At 41.1% G+C, this 21,555-nt stretch overlaps 1 protein-coding gene across 1 annotated transcript; it reads left to right on the forward strand.

Moving 5' to 3' along the window:
• Positions 1–1,545: 1,545 nt before the first annotated feature.
• On the forward strand, positions 1,546–9,752 carry LOC142368738 (uncharacterized). Its single transcript, XM_075450922.1, has 3 exons — positions 1,546–1,777; positions 6,843–6,871; positions 8,740–9,752. Exons 1-3 carry the CDS (start codon positions 1,546–1,548, stop codon positions 9,688–9,690), a joined length of 1,212 nt encoding a protein of 403 aa, XP_075307037.1. The 3' UTR covers positions 9,691–9,752.
• Positions 9,753–21,555: the final 11,803 nt, after the last annotated feature.

Raw genomic sequence — 21,555 nt, forward strand, 5'->3', positions numbered from 1 at the left:
GTGCTCAAGGTGTGGTACACACTATTTTGTGGGAAATATTTAATTTCTTCCTAAAAGCTCTCCATAGCTGCTGGCGATCACCTAAAGACCGAGAAAAAAAACTCTCCTAGTTGCGGTTACTATGGCTACTACAGCCAATCACAATGTGCTCTCGTTCATGCAGTGTGACGTAATCAGCAAGCGACGGAAGCCGAGCCGATTCGACCAAACAATGCGTTCTGCGCTTCGTAGCGTTGTGCCGAAGCGTCCCGACTCTGAACATCTGGTAGCATAGCAACAGAAAGCTGCATGCAGGTGAGTCCAGAAAAGAATTAATTTAGCGGTCAGACGTTAGCAGAAATGTCTTCAAAGTGCTCTGTGTCATTGGTTTGATTCCTGCTGCTGGACACGGGCAGTCAGAACATGCAGCAGAGAGTAAAAAGTTCAGATAACCTGGCTGCTATTCACAGTTAGCCCGGCATGCTAATGCTAACGCTTGATAGAAGTGTGCAGCCAAAACATGTGATTTGATGTGTTTAACGTACACAATATGCCATATTTCATGATTTTCAAGCCAGATTTTAATGTTGCTCATGTTGGGGGTGGTGGGGGTGGTGGGGGGTGGGGGTGGTGGGGGGGGGGTAGTATGTGTGCAGTGTGGTTGTCGGTGTGATGTTGTGTGTGAGTTTATGAATTGAATTGATTTGATTACTGATTTTATTATGTAAAGCACTTTGTGCTGCTTTTTTAGTATGAAAGGTGCTATATAAATAAAGTTTGATTTGATTAGATCTTAAAATGGGACTTAATTATGCTCAATATAAATCCTTTAATTACATGAAGAGTTTAAGTTGTGTGAAGAGGAGTCATAGCATTATTATAAAGACTTGTGGGTGATCCAGGAAAGTATCACAGGAGCAGTAGAAATCCAGTTCTCCTCAGTATCAGTGTGTGATTTCTCAGATTTACACTCAGAAGCCCATTAAAAGACAGTCTGACTGTCCTCTTCAGAAGTGTCTCATGAAAGCTTCATTATTCACTTTCCTTTACATATCCAATATTTTCTGTTATCCACGAATCAACCAGGACTGAGCACATGATAAAAAGGTTCTGGAAATGAGAACGGGTTTAGAAACGGAGAGAATCTGAACCTCAGGCTTTGGGATGATAGTGGGACCCTTTCCTCAAACAGGATCATTGTCTTAATGTAGTAAAATGATTTAAGTTGATGGTGTTCCACTGACTCAGATGAGATTTATGGGATATTGCACACAGTGGGTGTCGGTCTACAGAGTTATTATTACATTTTTTTCTGAATTTGATCAAAAAGCTACAAATATTTTGAACTGTGACCTCAGTGGGTCTTTAAAAGAAGAATTTTAAAGTTCACAGGGATTTTAAAAAAAGCACAGTAATGAGTTTAATTGAATGTGACTGGATGGTTAAAAACTGTGCAGAAAGGTTATCAAGAGAAGAAGAAAAGTGGGTGTGGTTTAACACGCTGCATGCCACAGCTGGATCTTATCATATGTGCTGACAGTTGCAGAGTCCATCAGTCGGACCAGAATGGAGCAGAACCAGGAGCAGAACCGGGAACTGAAGCACGAACAGAACCAGGAACAGAACCAGGAGCTGAAGCAGGAGCTGAAGCGGGAGCTGAAGCACGAACAGAACCAGGAACAGAACCAGGAACAGAACCAGGAACAGAACCAGGAACAGAACCAGGAACTGAAGCAGGAGCTGAAGCAGGAGCCGAAGCAGGAGCCGAAGCAGGAGCCGAAGCAGGAGCAGAACCAGGGCAAGAACCAGGAGCAGAACCAGGAGCTTAACCCCTCCACCAGGAACAGAGCCGGCTCATCCTCTGGGTCCACCGGGCCACAGGTCAGTGTGGAGGAGGTTTTTATTTTATTTCTTATTTTTGTGATTTGGACTCTGCACATTAATCAACATATCAGCAAAGCATCCATGTAAATATGCCGGAGTTAGCACAGTTGCTAAATTTCATCCGTTGTCCTCAGGCAGGTGTCATAAAAACATACAGACAATACAGCATGACAAAAAACTAAAGAACAAACACACAGAAAATATTTAGAAAGATTGACATCACAGTTAAGAGTCCGTACACAAAAGGGAAAAGACGGAGAGGTGACACATGAGAGCAGCTCTGGCTGTTTTCAACCACTGTTTAAGGGTCTTTTTAAAGGTGGTGGAATTGTCCCAGTTTTAACACGAGTTGGCAGTGTGTTCCAGCACTGTTCATCTGATGGACTCCACCATTTGGCCAAACTTAGTCCTGTATCATTGCACATCAGTCTCCTCAAGTGCTCTGGGGTTTACTTTAGAGGATTCTGTCTTTATGAAATCCTGTAATAGTGGAGGGGCTAATCCTTTGGAAACCTTAAAGATGAGACAGACATCCAAAAAACAGCTGATAGCTATCAAAGTAGCTTTAGTCCAAGTTCCCCAACTGAGCCAATGAAAAATCTATTGATAACTCACAGTAATCTCTTACTTACTTGAGCAAGGCTGCTCAATTTCTCCATTGATAAAATAAATTTAACAACTCTACAACATAAAAATTCATAAAAAAAAAACATGTAGAATATAGCATATACTTTGTTGTCTACAGTAGTAGATCAACCCTCATCTTACTTTGAAGCTCCCAGAAGTGACGTCGACGCAGCTTTAGCAGCAGAGAAGCTATTAGGCTTGTGATGATAATAATAAACTCCTGGACTATTTTCAAACTTCCAAATGCATAGTTTGGTGAGTACAGACCATATTTGTACTACTGTAGAAGTTTGGTATCATGGCATGTGATTTTAGTGTGGTAATTTTGGAGATACTGCCAGGTCCCATTAACGCTTGTACGAAGCTATTCGGGATAACTCTGTAATTCAGCTGATGTTCAGCCAAGATCGAAAAAACTTTTGGTGGGCTACTTGGCTGGATATCAAAACTATCGCTTTAAAGTCACCACCACATATTATTATTCCTCCCATTTCTAAAATCATGGACACGGAGCTCAAGTCCTTCAGGCAGGGCTAGGTGGCGTTTAAACAACTCGTTAACAAACTCAATGACAGACCTTCCTTCTTTTTCTTCTGGAACCCTGTAAATTCTGATAGTATTTCTTCTTGCACGGCTCTCCAGATCGACAACTTTGTCCCGCATCTGCGTGTTTTCTTTCACCACCGCCAGTAGCATTTCTTTCATCTCCAAGCAGGTCGACTCCAAATCAGCTACTCGGGTTTGTGCCTCAGCTATGTTAGCATTTTGGCTATGGAGCTCCTGCAAAACTTCACCTTTAAACTCCGCGAGGTCGTCTTTCAAAGCTTTCTTGACGTTGTTTTTAAATTCGTCCAGGTCTCGTCTCATTCATTGTTTAAAGTCTTTTAACTCTGTATGAAGCATTGTTAGAGCTTGAAGCAGAGCGTTCTGGTCAGTGCTAGCTTCACCTAACATTGTTTCTCCGTTGTCGTCGTTTTCCTCGTGCTCAGCAGACTCGATCACTTCTGGGTTTTGTTGTGTATCACTCACATTGTTGTTCATCATCTGACTCCTTAGCTTTCTCCCTCCGTCCATGCTTAAATTGAAACAATATTAGTGCTATTTATATTGATAGGAGGTACTTTGTTCAAACCGACTTGCAGGAGCTCGCTATTATGTGACTATCTTGTTGTAGCGCTGCATTGGAAGCCGACTGTTTATTTTTTTGTTCAAATGTAAACAACAGTTTTGGAGCCAATAGGACACTGGCACCGTGGGTCCTGAAAGAATTGCAGCAGCTTCTTGAATTGGCATGACAGTATAATACAGTGTTGTCAGCATATGGTTGCATCTTTATATTTCTACAGACATTTGGTAAGTTATGGACATTTAGGCTGAATGAAACGGGACCCAATATTGAGCCCTGTGGTACTCGGGTGTTTCCTGTGCGACAGGTATGATTTCATCCAGCAGAGGGCACTATTTGAAAAGTTGAAATGAGTTGATTTAGCAATAAGCACATCATGATAAATGGTGTCAAATGCACGCTTTAAATCAAGAAATACAGCAGCTACAAAGCCACCCTGATCCAACAAGCTCTTTAAGTTTTCTAGGAAATAACAGGCAGCTGTCTCTGCTGAATGGAATTTCCTAAATCCAAACTGCATTGGATGAAGAGTGGCATGGCCATTATTTCAGTGTTCAGTCAGTTCTGTGGTAACCCATTTCTCCGCTACTTTGGAAATTCTAGGTAAAATACTTATGGGTCGATAGATTTTTTTCGGCCTTAAAGATGCACTGAAACGAATGTTCATCTATCATTCAAATGAAATTTTTGTCTTTTTCTAAAACCATCAATCCAACTTGAACTAAATTTTCCGGGCATAACTTTTTATAACGGCCATTTAAAAGTGTGAATTATATGGCCTTTGGTGCGAAATTGGCCACATGACCGTGACGTCATAGGGTTGACTCCCTTATTTGCTAGTATGGCTGGCTGCGATAATAACATACATTTGATGGACCTATCTCTCATAAAGGAACCAAAATTCTGATACAAACATCAGCAGGTCGAAAGAACACACCTCTAACATTATGTGGAAAAACTTTCGTTGAATTTAAGCCACACAAATCGATGTAATATCTATATTGAAGAGGCTCTCTGCACCTCCCGTATGGGTACTGGAAATGAAAGAAAGTTACCATTTTCAGCACAGGATCGGCGGCACAAAACAGCCATCGCTGATTATTATTAAGATGTTATCAATCAAATGACACAATAGTGTATGTTTGCTGTGGTAAACTGGAAAAGATTTGAACATGCCGGTTTTGCAGATATGGCATTCTGCTGCACTGTCTTTGACACGTTGAAACCTAACGAAGGGGCACTTTGAAATCCAGCCACTTAAAAAAAACGTATGTGATAATAACATGGTTTTAATGTAAGCTTAATAAACAATGGCGTGGATTAACGGGTCGGAGATCCTCCATTGCGCGGCCCCGTCTGCGGATCCTCACGGGTCGGCGGCAGGGAGATGGGCACCCGGCCTCGGCACGACCGTCAGCAGCCATCGGTAGGACTGATCCACGGAGCCTCGGATGTCGTAGCCGGCGCAATCACCGGAGAGACCAGACAGCAATTCTAGCTGGATATGTGTGTAGACCGAAGAGCAAAGCGAGCAGTCCCCTGCTTCCGAGCAGCAATTCAGGTGCAGCTACCGGCAGGCGGCAGCACGCAGTGATACGATCCATCGTGCTCTCAGCCAATAGCAGTGGTCGACACTTGCCTCTCAGAAGCGAACAGTAAGCGAACATTATTATATATAAAAAAAAAACAAGTCCAGTAATGTCCGATCTGGAAATTTCAGACTCACCTAGCTGTCTTCGCGCCCGAGCAGTAGTTCAGCAGGGACAGTCTCCGTCGGCACACCAGGTCCAGCGATGTCAATAGTTGGAACAGCTTCAGCTAAAAGACGTCTCCTATTCCCAACCATTCCCGCGATCTCCACAGTTTTAAATGAAACTTTTGTGATGGAAATGTACGGAGCACAACACGGATGTTGAGGACACTTCAAAATCACGACGATGCCTCCGTACAAACTGTATCCACCGTGCTCTCGTCTTTGCCTTCTCCTTGTCAGCCTCAGTTCCAGAAGTTTTTGGTTTGGGAAACATGTGCAGAGAGATCCCTTCAGTGAAGCTGCTATTTTTGCAACTAACACCATTTGTTCCTCCAGCAACACAATATTTTCTGCCGTGCTGTGATGTCTTAGCCATAGACGCCTCCATTACAGTTAGACTACGAGAACTTCTGTGTCAACCCTATGACGTCACGCATTAAAAAAAGAATTCGCACAAAAAGACAAAATGTGGTAGCCTGGCGACGCCATCCTATGTACTTCCGCCCAAAGATTTTGGCTCCGCACATAGTCTGGCCAAATCCCCCTACCTCGGTTCTCTCAGTGTTTTGCCAATCAGCAAACAGTTGCGAGTGGTGACGCAGAACTCACGCGCGGAGTCCATTGTAGTCCATATAATTGTAGTTCAACCGCAGCGGAAATAAACATGGCGACGGAAGAACGCTAGAAGCTATCCATGAAGTTGTCTCAACTCTGGAGAGCATTACACAATTAAAACGAGAGCAAGAGGAATGCCTCTTCAATATTGTTAGTGGCAAGGATGTCGTAGCTCTCCTTCCAACTGGCTTTGGGAAAAGTTTGATTTATCAAATGGTACCGGTTATAATGAAAGCGGATGTGGGAAGCGTGATTCGCGAGCTAGAGCCTCGCGAGAGTAAGCATGAACCTCGGCGCATAACCAACGTCATTTCTAAACATTATGATTGGTTAAGGGAACTCTGTTACTCCAATGAATTTAAGTTGCTGGGTAAGGTCCCGCCCTCCATGGAAACGGATTCCTCTTGGGTTTTCCCAGACTGTTTGACAAAGTCAACAGTCGGCTTTCGCCCAGGCTAAAAATGTGGCTCCTTTTGAGCCCGTTTTAACATGACTTCCCGGATAAATTATTATCCAGACAATATCTCATTTTAATTGCAAGGCTTGGAACCTTTAGAATCAGCAGCAAAAACTGTGAAATTCCAACAATTAAAATTCGTTTCATAAGCACTTTAAAGACGGGGGGGGGGGGGTGACCCGAGCTATCTTCCATTTAGACTTTATCTCAATTTTTCATTCATTTTATCATTTCATTGTTCAACCAGGACAGATTATTTCTATGTTGCTTGGATTTACCTTTTTTTTTGTGAAGTGCGTTATAATATAATTGACCTTTTTTAATAAAGTTATCTGAGTGAGCCTCAATGTCGTTATTTTCCAGAATATTAGACCTTCTAGATTTTGGATTTCCTCATTCAGGAATTGTACCGGACACCATGCCTCATAAGGTGCGATCGGGGGGTATTCCCCACCCCCACTAGGTAATGGAACCGATCAAAGGATCTCAGAGAGAATGATCTAATTTGGAGGAAGAGGCTGTCTCAAGACTGATATGATCCAACAAAAGGTCTCTATATTGGTTAATGCAAAGATTTTTTTTTTTCCCAATTTAAAAGTATAGTTTTCTTTGCAATACATTAGGCAGTGCAAATCATGTGAATTGACTTTGTCTCAAAGGTCATGTCATCTACATGGGCTAGTAAGCAAACTGATGGGGAGGGTGGTATTTTACATTTCAGACACTTTGACAAGTCTTCACATATCAGGCGCCAGAACCTCTGGAAAGGTGGACAGAACCAAATTGCATGGATGTAATTATCAGGTATATTTCCTGTACATTGCGAGCAAGTGCTAGATGATGCAAAACCCATCCTGAACATCCGTTGACCTGTTTAGTGTACTCTGTGAATAATTTTATCTTGTATCAATTGTAAATTAGGATTTTTAAGCATTTTAAAAGTTCTTAAACATATCTGGGACCAAAGGTTTTGGTCAAAGTTGACTGACAGATCCGTCTCCCATTTCACAATGGGAAGGGATATTGATTTGTCTATGTTAGACAATGCCCTGTAGATTTTTTACAGTAATTTGATAAGTTGAAGATTAAGGAAAGTTTATTATATTATTATGTTGTAGGATGTCAGGGTTGTTCCAGATGGGTGTACGTTTGCATGGGATTAGTGAAGACTGTATCGTTTTAAGAAACTCCCACCATGCAGTCAGAGAGGAGCTCACATTGATGCTCTTGAAGCATATATGGCGTTTTATGTTTGAACTAATGAATGGAAGATCCAAAATCATTATATTGTTGCATAGTGTCTGTTCTACGTCTAACCTTCTCTAGCCTTTCTAAATACATTATATCCTGGAATGCTGGTAGCTGCTGTAGATGATGATGAATGTGTCAACCAACTTTCACATATTCCAAGTATATCAATATTAGAGTCACTTAATAAACGTTCCATTTGCTCAGTTTGTGTTTTTCCTGGTTAAAAACAGCAAAGTGTTTCCTGGTTTCATCTCCTCTCTCTGAGCTGCAGATCCAGATGTGCTTTGACTCAACATGTGCTGCAGGCTGAATGATCTGCTGGAAGAAAATCAGTGGGCAGATTGTTGTGGTGGGACGTTTTCTGGCTCTCAGTCTGCAGATTTGAGAGGTTCAGGAACTAATCTTCATTATTTGTGTTTAAAGTCTCTGGGTTACATGAATTGAACCTGGTGGTGGTAATATTCTGGGTCTTTAATGGTTAGATGACAGGTTTGTAGAGTTGTTTTAACAAAGAGAAACAAAGTTTGAGTTAAAACGGACTGTGTTTCCCTGATGGCTGTTGAGCTGAATGGCTGCAGACCTCTGAGTTGTAAGCTTGAACAGAGGGTTCGTGTAAAGAATGTCATGTATTACCACCACTGTTACTTTTATTTCTTTAACCCAGCGGTCATCAACCTTTTTCAGCCCAACCTCTACATGGTGTTTAAGTGAACAACTTAGACAAGACTCTGGTTCCTTCCATCATTTAGAAATATTGTAGCTCAAGTTCCTTTTCAGAGTTTCATCATGACAAAAAGAATTAGTAAAAGAGCAAAACGCCAGAGTTTACAGCTTAAAAAGCTGAACGTGTGCACAACACACCAGAGCACAGTGCTGATAGCTTAGGGCACTTATAAACGCACCCTCAGCGTTCACGTTTGATCTGAGATATTGAGACCTGAGTGGCTCGGTCTGTCCAGGTCCAGTTAGAATATGTTGGTTAGCTTAGAGAAATCTTTTGTGTGAACTTCAAAAGGATCTAAGTCTTCTTCCTCTCTGTCATTGCAGAAACGTAGAGCCCAAGAGGGATCCGGATGGCACTGCTGTAAGGACTGTGGGAAAGTTATCAAACAATCAAATCTGAGGTATCATCAGAGGCTTCATACTGGAGAGAAGCCACACAGCTGTGGTCAGTGTGGGGCAGCTTTCACTGCATTATCTAATCTAAAGACACACCAACGTATTCACACAGGAGAGAAGCCTTTCAGCTGTGGTCAGTGTGGGGCAGCTTTCACTGCATTATCTAATCTAAAGGCACACCAACGTATTCACTCAGGAGAGAAACCTTTCAGCTGTGGTCAGTGTGGGGCAGCTTTTACTCAATCATCTGATCTAAAGAAACACCAACGTATTCACACAGGAGAGAAGCCTTTCATCTGTGACCAGTGTGGGGCAGCTTTCACTCAATTAGGTAGTCTAAAGAGACACCAACGTAGTCACACAGGAGAAAAACCTTTCAGCTGTGGTCAGTGTGGTGCAGCTTTCTCTGCATTATCTAATCTAAAGACACACCAACGTATTCACACAGGACAGAAACCTTTCATCTGTGGTCAGTGTGGGGCAGCTTTCACTCAATTATCTGTTCTAAGGACACACCAAAGTATTCACACAGGACAGAGACCTTTCATCTGTGGTCAGTGTGGGGCAGCTTTCACTCAATTAGGTAACCTAAAGACACACCAACGTATTCACACAGGAGAGAAGCCATACAGCTGTGGTCAGTGTGAGGCAGCTTTCACTCAATTATCTAGTCTAAAGACACACCAACATATACACACAGGAGAGAAACCTTTCAGCTGTGGTCAGTGTGGGGCAGCTTTCACTGAATTAGGTAGTCTAAAGACACACCAACGTAGTCACACAGGAGAGAAGCCATACAGCTGTGGTCAGTGTGGGGCAGCTTTCACCAGATTATCTAGTCTAAAGAGACACCAACGTAGTCACACTGCAGAGAAATGATTGGCTTAATCAACAACAATTTTTACGGCAGATAAGCAAACATTCACCTGGCAGCAGCAACAGGAACAACCAATCAGAAGCCTTGCCTCTGTTCAGATTAAAAATTTTCTTTGTGGATTACCACCTTCTCTTGTCAGGACTTTAGTTCTGACTGTTCTGTGGGTAGCACATGTTTGAAGAACCATTGAAAGTGCTTTATAATTTGTTGGGATTGCTTTAACTGGGGACGGATCTCCCGACGTTCAAGACAAACATGGCATCAATTGTGAGTTGATGGACAGAACAAAATGCAGTCTGTTTGAAAGTAGAAACATGTTTATTCTGTTACACTGAACATATTTGTTTTGTTTAAAGTTAAGATCCACAAAGTAGCTTTGCACCAGCTGTGGGTATTTATGTAAACATCTGAAGAAGCAATATATCATTTCAGTTTGATGTGAAGTCGCGCTTTACACTCGTCTGTATTTCATTGTTCTGCATTTCATTAAAGGTCAGATGTTAACTTTTCTCATGCTCTTCATGTTCTTGCTACACAGATATTTTTGAAGAAAATGTGTGTTTGGTTACGAGGGAAAGTTGACCCTTATCATCTTCCCCAAAGACCCAGAAATCTTTAACGCAATCTGAAAAAGGTTTGGAGTTGTTCCCTGTACTTCCCAGACAGCTGTATGATGCTGATGACTGAAGCTGAAAGTTAAGGCTGTTCCAACACTAAAAGGGCACGAGGCTCAACTTCAAGCTGTGAAACTCTTTCAAATGTCTGTTGTGTTTGAATCAGACGTGTGAACAGATTTTAGTCCAAACTTTGGGTTGAAACTTACTTTTTCAACCTCCGTAATGATCTGTAAAACTGAAGGTTGTTGAAGAACACAGTGCTGGATCCAAACAATAGTGTAATGTTCCAATTTCACCTCCTGGTGGCAGTGTCGTCTCACTGGGGATTTCTCATTGGTTCTTTTAAAAGCAGGAATCAACGTCAGATATTCATGATCTGAAGAGAGTGAACTCCTGTGCTTCTGCAGAATACCTGAGTTTCCTCCAGTTCGACCATGAAGTTAGTGTTTTTCGCAATGCTGGTTTGGCAATGGTATTATCCGGGACCTATCCCGGCCCAAACCATCGACCTGGGCTGCTTGGCCCAAGGGGAAAATAGTTGTAACTAATTTTTGTCACTTATCTTATTCTTGCATTAATATCAATTCAACTGTAGTCTGCATAAATTCACCATTGCAGCGCAGCCGCCTGCTGCTTCACAGCAGATTAAATAGGTTCTACCATGTAGGGGAATTCTCTCCTCCCAAATGTTTCAGATGGTTTGGGCCATGGCTCGTCTTTTAAATAACAATGGCGCGAAACAGAGCGCGTCAGTGATGGAGGGTAGAAAGAGGCCAGGTGGAACAGAGAGGGCTAAGCTAAAAAAAAGACAGATGGCAGCCAAATGTGCCAAATTGACAGATATCTTCTCAAGATAAGCTGGTAGGTTACTGAGAGATATGGATAATAGGCCTGGTTGTGAATTTGATCAAATAGTCTATAACGTGGCGAACGTTTGCAATGTCAACTCAACTGTCATCTGACAGCTTTTGTTGTTAAATATGTAAAATCTCACAATTTATATGATTTAGAAGTGTATTCCTATATTCAAAGAAGAACCGAACACTTTCTTTACATTCCAGTTCTGATGAACAATTAACGCTTTATCACGCTTTATCTCCTCATCAACTGTAGCCTGCATAGGCGCGCACATGTGGTTACTAACGCAATATTAAATAGGGCCGATCACATTTGTTGTTTGATATTTGTTATTAAATGCATCTCAAACATGCAATTAAAATAAATATAATTATTTAGAAGGGCTGTATGCAAATATTGTACATGGTCTGCGTGCGCAGGGACAGGGGCACCGCGAGCACGTTGGAGTGTTTAGTTGCCTTTTTTAATTACTGGAGAGTCTGCACCAGCATCATGTTTCATGTTCAAGCCTTCCCCTCCCATATATTATAATGTGAGCTGAGCCCGCTCACGCCCGTGCAGGGAATAGAGTGTTCTATTTTCAAGTTGCAATGAGCACTTATTCGGACACCGCGCGGGCACGACGCTTTGATGTGAAAGGAAGAATCTGTTTTCTTGTTGATTTCTATCCATTTCGGACTGAACATGAATACAGGTGCAGACCCGTGCTTGCTGTGTGTAAATGAACCGAACACTTGCTTTACATTCCAGTTTTCCATTTTTTGACAAGCAGTTTCAAATGTGCTGTCACGGTTATCTCCTCTCCAACTGTAACTGTATTTTTTTTTATTGTTATCGATTGTTTTTTTGTTTGTTTTATCTTTTTTCACGGACTCAAATTCCTCCTCCATATTAGAGTGGCCTGAATTTGAATTAAATTCCCGGACTGAGAAAATGGCCCACCCCGGTCCTGGTTTTTCGCCATATATATTTATATTTACACTAACTTACAGATTTAATCTGCTGTAACTCCTGGTTAAATGGAGGTTTTCCTCTTTCTTTAACTGCAGAATTCCACCGTAATATAATTCTAGTCTAGAAAGAAATAAAATAATAAACTCATATGTCAGCTTTAGTTATTTATAAATGTAGATTGATGATACAAATTGGATGGAAGCTTTTGGCTCTGGATTAAATGTTTTGGGTTCAGGTGGAACCAAACCAGGTCAGCACCATTATTCCAGAATTCTTTGCATCTTCTTCAGATTTTCTCTGTGAAAACAGAGACTTCTGAACTGGTGTGGATGCTGCTGGAAAGACCTCTGCTGGTCACTCTTGTAGTTTTCCACATCTGTTATGATGTGTAACCATAGCAACGGGAAAGTTGTTCACCTGTTGGTGCAGCTAACTGAGCTTCACAAAAGCCCAAGAAATGGCTGGAAAAATACCCCAAATCTGGATGAGCTTAAGAAGAGATGTCTAGGATGCAGAGCAGGAACAAACTGGAGGAAAAGGAGGAGGAAGTTTAAAGCATTTCTTCCCTCGATCATCAGGGGAAATGTGAGATCACTGGTGGATAATGCCCCTTTTCCACCGTTTTAAAAATCGACCTCTATGTAAGAACACTGCCCACCTACCGCCACCTGAGTGTGAAAACAAATTGAGTTTGTTTCGGGCACCCTCTGCTGCTTCCTTCCAGTAGGTATCAGTGTTGGGCTTTGTTTGCGGGAGCTGTGAGTTTCCATTAGTTTCCATTGAACATGGGCCCTAACAAGGAGCTGGAGAGTCAGGTAACACTTTTTTACTATTGTATGTATAAATTTCCACTCCCTAATGGGTAATATTTCAGTTATGACATTTAGAGTATATTGTGTTGAAATAAAATTACCTTAAAACGTGCAAGGAAAATCACTAATACTACAACAATGTAGTAGCAGAGAAACTGCCACTGTGTAATCCTGATTCAAGATATTTTTTATTGAAGTTTTCTCAACATAACAAATGTGCAGCGTTTCATAGTCAATACAGAGATATGATTATGGGTATATATCAATCACAGCATGCACAAGTGAGATGTACAAGAATACAGAAATAAAAGAATGAAAATAAACCAAATAAAATCAAACGGTGTAAAAAGTAATCCCTCCCATGTCACAGCCAGGTTACTAGTCATAGCATAAGATCACTGTTATGCCGAAAGCATGACTGAGCCAAAAATGTGCAGCATAGCTGAGCTGTACTCAAGGGCCAAGCCTTTACAGAGTCTGGAATACGTTTAGGAAGGGGCCCCACACCTTCTGGAACTTCTCATTTGATTGCTGAAGTGAGTATCTTAACCTTCTCCAGTTTTAAGAAGGACACAATGTCTTCCAGCCATTGCGCATGAGTGGGAGGAAAAGTATCCTTCCACCTGAGCAGAATTGCTCAACGGGCCAGAAGGGAAGCAAAGGATAAAGTGCGTTGCTTTGCTATAGTTAGCTTTTTCTCCCCTCCCATGACCCCAAACAGAGCAGTCAGTGGGTTTGGTTCTAATTTGATGTTTAGCACCCGAGAAAGTGTCTGAAAAACTTCTCTCCAATAATTATTAAGGCCTGAGCAGGACCAGTACATATGAATGAGAGAAGCTTCCACATGTTTGCATCTGACACAGTATGGACTAATGTCCGGGTATATGGAGGACAATTTTGCTTTTGAAATATGAGCCCAGTGTACCACTTTGAACTGAATTAAACCAGTGTTGTTTTTGACAACCATCTTAGATTTAGTCTTAGTCTTAGTCTTTTGGACTAAAATGCTTATTAGTTTTAGTCACTTCTATATGTGTTAGTTTTAGTCCAGTTTTAGTCGACGAAAAGTCAAAAAGGTTTTAGTCTAGTTTTAGTCAAAAAAGAGAGAAAAAATAAGTATAGTCTACCTTGTTAAGAAAATAGTATGGTCTTAACTATCAAACAAGCAGAACAAAAATACATAGCTTATTAACTGACCCTGTACTAAAGCTTTCTGATTTTTCATTCTGTACTGTGCGTGTGTCCCAACTTTACTGTAAGCGCACTAAACGCACAGGTCCTGGTTAGGGCTGCACAACGTCACTTGTGGCTTTTAAGCTAAAGCTAGCAGACTCTACGTATAACAGTAACTCGACCTGTTTAACATATCAAGTTACGTGCTGACAGAACGTACACACAAAGAGATAACCACATCGTCACTGAATGTAAACATGCTGCTAAAGTAACACAATTGTAATGAATTGACGTTAGCGTAACAAAAGCTAATTTTAGCCTGAAGTTAGCAGCCCATTTGCGCCAGGAGTATGTGGAAAACGTACTAATGTATTAGCTTACTATGAAATTTATCGATTATGTTAACAGCATTTGTAACTTACCTTTGAAAAAATATCCCTGTGGCGAGCCTTAAGATGCCGCAGCAGATACTTTTTAGGTTTTAATTGACACACACAATAAGCAGAAATGTCATGCATTTTAAACGTCTGACAGATCACCCACTAACATTTTTGTCCATTCTCGTTTTGTCAACGAAAACTCACACATGTCTCGTCATGTTTTCGTCATCAGACAGCTATGTTTATCTCGTCACCGTCTCGTTATCGTCATGAAAAAAAGTGCCGTCAACGAAATGATTTCGTCATCGTCATCGTTGACGAAAACAACACTTAATTAAACAGTGACGTGCACAGAGGGCTGATGAATTAACCAATTGGAGTATGGAAACCCAAGTATCTTCTCATAAGGAAAAACCTAAGTCCTCCTCCCATGCTGTTTTGAGCTTATCTGTGGGGGCACTCCGAAGATCCAACAGCTTGCCATAAAAAGCTGAAATGAGCCTCTTTTTAAGTGGATCCATAGAAAGAACAGTGTCAACAATGGTCGATTCTGCTGCTGTAATGGATCTGGACGCCTGAGAAAGATCAAAATGTCTCGCCTGAAGATACCTGAAAAAATTTGACTTAGGGAGGCAGAATTTTCTACTCAACTGCTCAAATGAAGCCAAACTGTTGTCTATAAACAGATCTTTAAAACGTACAATACCTTTCCTGTGACATTCTTGAAAGGCAGAATCCTGGCAGGATGGTTTGAAAAGGTAGTTTGATGCAATGGGGCTTAGGAGAGAAAAGCTATGAAAACCGAAATGCTTCCTAAATTGGGCCCAGACTTTTAGAGAGTGTTTAACCATTGGGTTTCTAATTGGTTTGATTGAGGGAAGTGGAAGTGAGGATCCAAGAAGTGCAAAAATTGATAAGTTATCGTGTGACTGTAGCTCCATCGCCACCCAGTCAGGTTCAGAATGCAAGGCAGCGCAAGTTAGCAGCCCAATAATACAAGCGAAAGTTTGGAAGGGCCAGACCGCCTGTCGCCTTGGTCTTTTGAAGATGGATCCTGTTCAAACGTGGTCGTTTACCCTGCCATAAGTATGAAGAAATAACTTAGTCGAGAAGTTGAAAAAAGGATCCAGGGATAAAGAGTGGTAAAGCCTGGAAAAGGTACAAAAATTTAGGTAGAATGGTCATTTTGACTGAGTTGATGCGACCCACAAGAGACATTGACAGGGGCGACCACTGTGTTAGGGTTTGTTTAGTTTGATTTAACAATGTGATTAAGATTCTCCTGGAAAAGATCTTGATGCTTCTTTGTCACGGATATGCCCAAGTAGGAAAATTTGTTGTTCTCAATTTTGAAAGGAAAACCGCTAAGGTCTAAGGCATGTGCTTCATTCACTGTGTAATCCTAATGACATCTTTGTAACATTTGTTTTATAGGTGATAAATACATATTTAACTGTGCTAATGCTCAAGCACAACCAGTGCAATGCCGGTCAAGTTGCCTTCATTGACACTTTTGCAATGACCTCAATCTGGGCAATGAAGTAAAAAAAAATCAGAAGGCAGTGGACAAATTCAGGCTTGCCAAGTCCCTCCTTAGAGAATCGGGTGTTTTCTTTTCGCTCAACATTGTCAGTCACTTCATGTTGTTGTTTTTTATTCGATTCAATTCAATTCATTTTTATTTATATAGCGCCAAATACAACAAATGTCATCTCAAGGCACTTAGATAGTAAGTCCAATTCAAGCCAATTGGAATTCAATTAATTAATAATAATCATAATTCAGAGTGTGAGCGTGCATGGTTGTTTGTCTCGTATGTCTCTATGTGGCCCTGCGATGGACTGGCGGCCTGTCCAGGGTGTACCCTGCCTCTCGCCCATTGACTGCTGGGATAGGCTCCAGCCCACCCGCGACCCGATCGACGGATTCAGCGGTATAGATAATGGATGGATGGATGGATGGATAATCATAATTCATAAAATACTGATCATAATTCATAAAATTTAAATATAATTAATTAATTAATATGATTTAAATAAAATGTATGCATGTTATCTCACAAATAAGCAACCCTAAGACAGTCAATTCATTCTATGCCAAGCAAATTGTATTAATCTGAACATATTTGTTTAATATTGTTTGTCTTAACAGATGACCTGAGCAACTGTTGTTCTTTTTGTGGGTAGGAGGACCAGGATGGAACCCAAAGGGTAATTTCTATGCTTTGCCACAAAAAATGAAAAGGAATAGTTTTTACTGTATCAATGTTGCCCAGGTTATTTACAACAATTGATTACTACATTCTTCTGCATCATCGGCATCTACAGGTACTACTAATACAGGCATCACTTTTGTTGTACTCGTTTTGTGTTGACATGCAAGATTACTTACTTTCCATTGTACATATGCTGTTGAAAATAGTTTTTTAGCCAGAACTAAACAATTATGTTGGTGAGAAGAAGGAATATTAAAGATATTATAAGTCAATTCATTTAGAGTTATTGTTAGGACACTTTATAATCTAAAATGTGCATACCACTACACCTGCCTATTTTCCCAGATTTGCTGTGACGTGTGTCAGAGGTGGTACCACCAGAATTGTGTGGATTGGCCTCCAGTGGATGAGGAGTTCTTGTGTCCCGCTTGTAAGTAATGCTGTCCCATGTTATTTATTCTATTTGTTTTTATATTGTTAAAATGTTTTTTATTATTGATATTTTGGTTTGTTTTCATAGAAAGCTATTGTGACATGTTTATTGTGAAGGTGTTCAGTGTTCAAAGTGTTTTTCATCACAATAAATTATGTATATGCTCCCAATGATTTTGTGTGCACATTTCCCAAAAGAAGAGTTGGGGTGAATTTATCACCAGGTAAAAATTACAATATCCTAGTGGGATGATTGTTTTTCTGTTTCTCCCAGCATAAATTACCTTTTCAGATTATAGTCAAAGGACTGATACTGATGAGGGGAGTCGTTTTCATGCATGTGCCACCTTCCTAGTAAAAGTTAAGGGGGGGGGTGCTTATTCCGGCAGGTGGAAAACCAGGCCTGCCGTGATATGCACCCCCTTTGATTTTTTTTTTCTGTTAATCCCAGAATCAAATGCTTTTCACAGTAAAAAAAAAAAAAGACTAGTGTGTTGAACCAGAGTCAGTTTAGTGCATGTGACAGCTTTACAGTAAGAGTTAAGCAGGGGGTACATGCTGTATCACAGGAGAGGGAACACAAGGCCTGCCATGAAATGCTCCCCATCTGCACAATTTTGTTTCTTTGACCTCAGCATTAGGTACTTTTAACTTTATGAATTTGGTGCCAATATATGTATGAGTTTGATAGGTCTGATAACAGATATGTTAGTGGTGGATGGGGGATTGGTTTATTGTATTTTATCTTATAAAGCAGCAAGAAAAATATTTAATTTCTTAAAAACAAGTGTAGCTATTGAATATGAGAATATGTCCTTTAATGGTGAGAAACACACAGATGCTATGACTTGTCTATCAGGCATAGATCAAATTACATTTTCATATCGTGATATTCAGGATCAGAAGGCTATTGTTTCGACCTACATAGCCTACAGGTTAACACAAATAAAAGCACTTACTTTTGAACCTTGTAACAAAAGCTGGATTCATATTTAAGTCTTGTGAGATCCCAAGTCAAATATATTCACCTTGTTTTGAAAAATCAAGTCCATTCATTTTGTACTTATGGCTGGGGTTTATATTTTCACAGCGCTCGCTATAACGCGATTTTGTGTTGAGAAGAACATCGGAACACTCTTTAGACTTTTAAAGACTGAAAGCAACCGATGTTCTTCTCTTCCATCTCCTTCATAAATAATTAAATCGTAGAATAGTATGTTCTCCAGCGTTTGTTTAGGCGAAATGCTTCACTTTCTGAACAAACAAGTGGTGTGCGCTCGCTCCCGCGAGGGGGTGCATCTGATGGCAGGGGTGCCGAATTCGGCAAGCCGCCCCATCGTTTCCGATTGCGGTAGCAAATCCTACGGTACAGCACAGCTCTTTGACCACTACCGCTACAAGTCATACTGAAAGTGATGGACTGTCTGAGTTTTGAAGGTACTATTTTAACCTGCCTGGATGTCCTTTGTAATTCTTTTTTGGACTGCTGCTTCACTTCTTTTTTTTTTAGCCTTGAAGATGAGCACAATAAAACACCATTTAAGTGAATTCCCGCATTTGGCTTTAATTTTTGTCATAACAGAGCCCAGCCACACTTGTATATACTTTTTGCCCCCATATATTTTTCATATTATGGCATTTTATATGCCAAGACCTTTTTTTCTCGAAAAAAAAAAAAAAGATCTATTTCGAGATACCGAAGCTCGTTTTGTGGCGCTATGGGGCTAATGATGTATTTTCCACGATGACGGGTTCAGATATTTTGTTAGTTCTGCCAAGTTAAGTTAGTTTTCTCATCACAGCAAAACAGCGGGAAAAACTGAGGGGCATCCACTGGCTGAAGTGCAGCTCAGTTAGATAGACTCTCTGCCCACGGATGCCACCGTCTAGCCTGGCGACGCCATCCTACGTACTTCCGCACATAGTCTGGCCAAATCCCCCTACCTCGGTTCGCTCAGTGTTTTGCCAATCAGCAAACAGTTGCGAGTGGTGACGCAGAACTCACGCGCGGAGTCCATTGTAGTCCATATAATTGTAGTTCAACCGCAGCGGAAATAAACATGGCGACGGAAGAACGCTAGAAGCTATCCATGAAGTTGTCTCAACTCTGAAGAGCATTACACAATTAAAACGGGAGCAAGAGGAATGCCTCTTCAATATTGTTAGTGGCAAGGATGTCGAAGCTCTCCTTCCAACTGGCTTTGGGAAAAGTTTGATTTATCAAATGGTACCGGTATAATGAAAGCGGATGTGGGAAGCGTGATTCGCGAGCTAGAGCCTCGCGAGAGTAAGCATGAACCTCGGCGCATAACCAACGTCATTTCTAAACATTATGATTGGTTAAGGGAACTCCGTTACTCCAATGAATTTAAGTTGCTGGGTAAGGTCCCGCCCTCCATGGAAACGGATTCCTCTTGGGTTTTCCCAGACTGTTTGACAGAGTCAACAGTCGGCTTTCGCCCAGGCTAGCCACCGTCTGCGCTGAAGCGCAAAAATTGACTTGACTTAGAGCAGTCAACAGAATTACACACGCATGTGTTGACTTAACATTCCAGATCCTCCCCAACTGTCACGAAAGCGGGGAGATTAGGTGCTGACACAGAAACACGCTCATTTTCAAGCTCACCAAATTCCCTCGTGATCTCGATAAAAACACTAAACGCACACATCTTTTTATTTCCTATGTAAGCAGTCTACTGTATGCTGTGTTCTCAAAACAAACAGTGAAAACAAGAAAATGTAACTTCTTATTATCATTAGGTGCGTTTATATGGACACGTTTCGTTTAAAGAGATTACATGTAATCGGTTTATTAGAATTCGACCGAACTGTATATATGAGCCACAAATAAAGAGATTAAATTTCTTCCGAGTTTACATGTTACAGCAATTTAATCCGATAGGATGATGTTTTAACAAATGTTGCAGTATGTCTGAGCTGTTTCTTTGCTTTGTGTTACATGAAAAAATGAGGTGCTCTGTTTTTTTTTCTTTTAAAAAAAACTGCATAGAAGGCCAAGGGGCAGGACAGCCCCAGTCCGCGCACGCAAGCACACACGCACCACTGACAGGCATACCTGTCCATCTCATTCATTGCTGTGAAAATGCCGTCTCTTATGCCAATCGGCCGGAGGTTTATTTGGACGTGTTCAATGCCGTTTTACTAAAATGTCAAGCAAAGCGTGGATTATTGTTTTAAATGGGTCGTTTTGACAAAAAGTCTGGGGTTGCTTTAGGGTTGCTGAGTAATTTCTTGGGGTTGCTATAGCAACTGCAAGCAACCCTGTAGCGCCGCCTCTGTGCTACACACATAGAAAAAAGATATTTGGCTACTTACTAGTAACATTTCTCTCCTCCTCAAATCCGACATCGACACCATGGCTGACGTCCGAAAGGGGTCTGCCTCCCAGTATGTCGTCCATTTCCGTCTGGTACGCGAAATTGGCCGGGCTTGATCCGCTTTTACCTTTACCATTTTGCCTTTTGGCATTGGAGTAGGCGGCCTTCAGGGCTTTCCATCTTGACTTAATCTGGTCAACGGACCGGTCAAACCCTGCCTCTTTCAAGGCTGTGTGGACATCATTAAAGATTTCCGAGTTCCTCATCTTCCTCCCGTCCAGTTTTGACATGATATTTTGCTCTTGCAACGTTTTCAATAAAAACACTGTTTCCTCCCCCGACCAATTTTTGTTCTTCTTCACCGTCGCCGTCATTTTAACTTCGATATCTTCCGTTATTTGCCATTTAACTAGAACTACACAGTCTTTATTAACTTTATCTCGCGCGCCCTTACACTTGCGCAGTAACATGAAACATGTTCTAATAAACGGTTTATCCAGGTGTGCCTGTTTATATGGGGAATTTCCTCCTTCAATCGGATTATATGAACGGTCCAAACATAAATATTTAACCCGTTTATATTTAAGGAGATTATTTGACTGTTTACATGACGCATATTTAATCTCTTTACACGTGTAATCGGTTTAAAAGTGCATTTAATCAGATTAAACGTGTCCATATAAACGCACCTATTAAAACTAAGACGTTGTCATCTCGAGATAATGGCATCAAAAGTGAATAATTGTAGGCTATGCATTCTATGCTTATCTGCTCAACTACCAAACACAATAAGACTTATAAAGACACAAAATGGTGACTTGGATTAGAAATAAGATAAGCAGTGTCAGTGAAAGTCAGTCTGTCCACGGTTTTGGTCGAGACTGATGAGCAGTGAGTTCAGAAAGTTTTCCAATCTTTCTTACATTTTGTTTTTGTGAAGAAAGTGTTGTCCCTTCTGGGCTACAGTAGAAACGTGAAGGGGAAACCTGTTGGAGGACTGAGGAGGAAGAGGAGGAGGAGGAGGGCGAAGTGTCACATTCTTGCATAATTATCGCTCAGTCTATGGCTACAAAAACACAACAAAGGAA

This window comes from Odontesthes bonariensis, chromosome 19 (genome assembly GCF_027942865.1).
Source record: "Odontesthes bonariensis isolate fOdoBon6 chromosome 19, fOdoBon6.hap1, whole genome shotgun sequence".
NCBI classification, from domain to species: Eukaryota; Metazoa; Chordata; class Actinopteri; order Atheriniformes; family Atherinopsidae; genus Odontesthes; species Odontesthes bonariensis.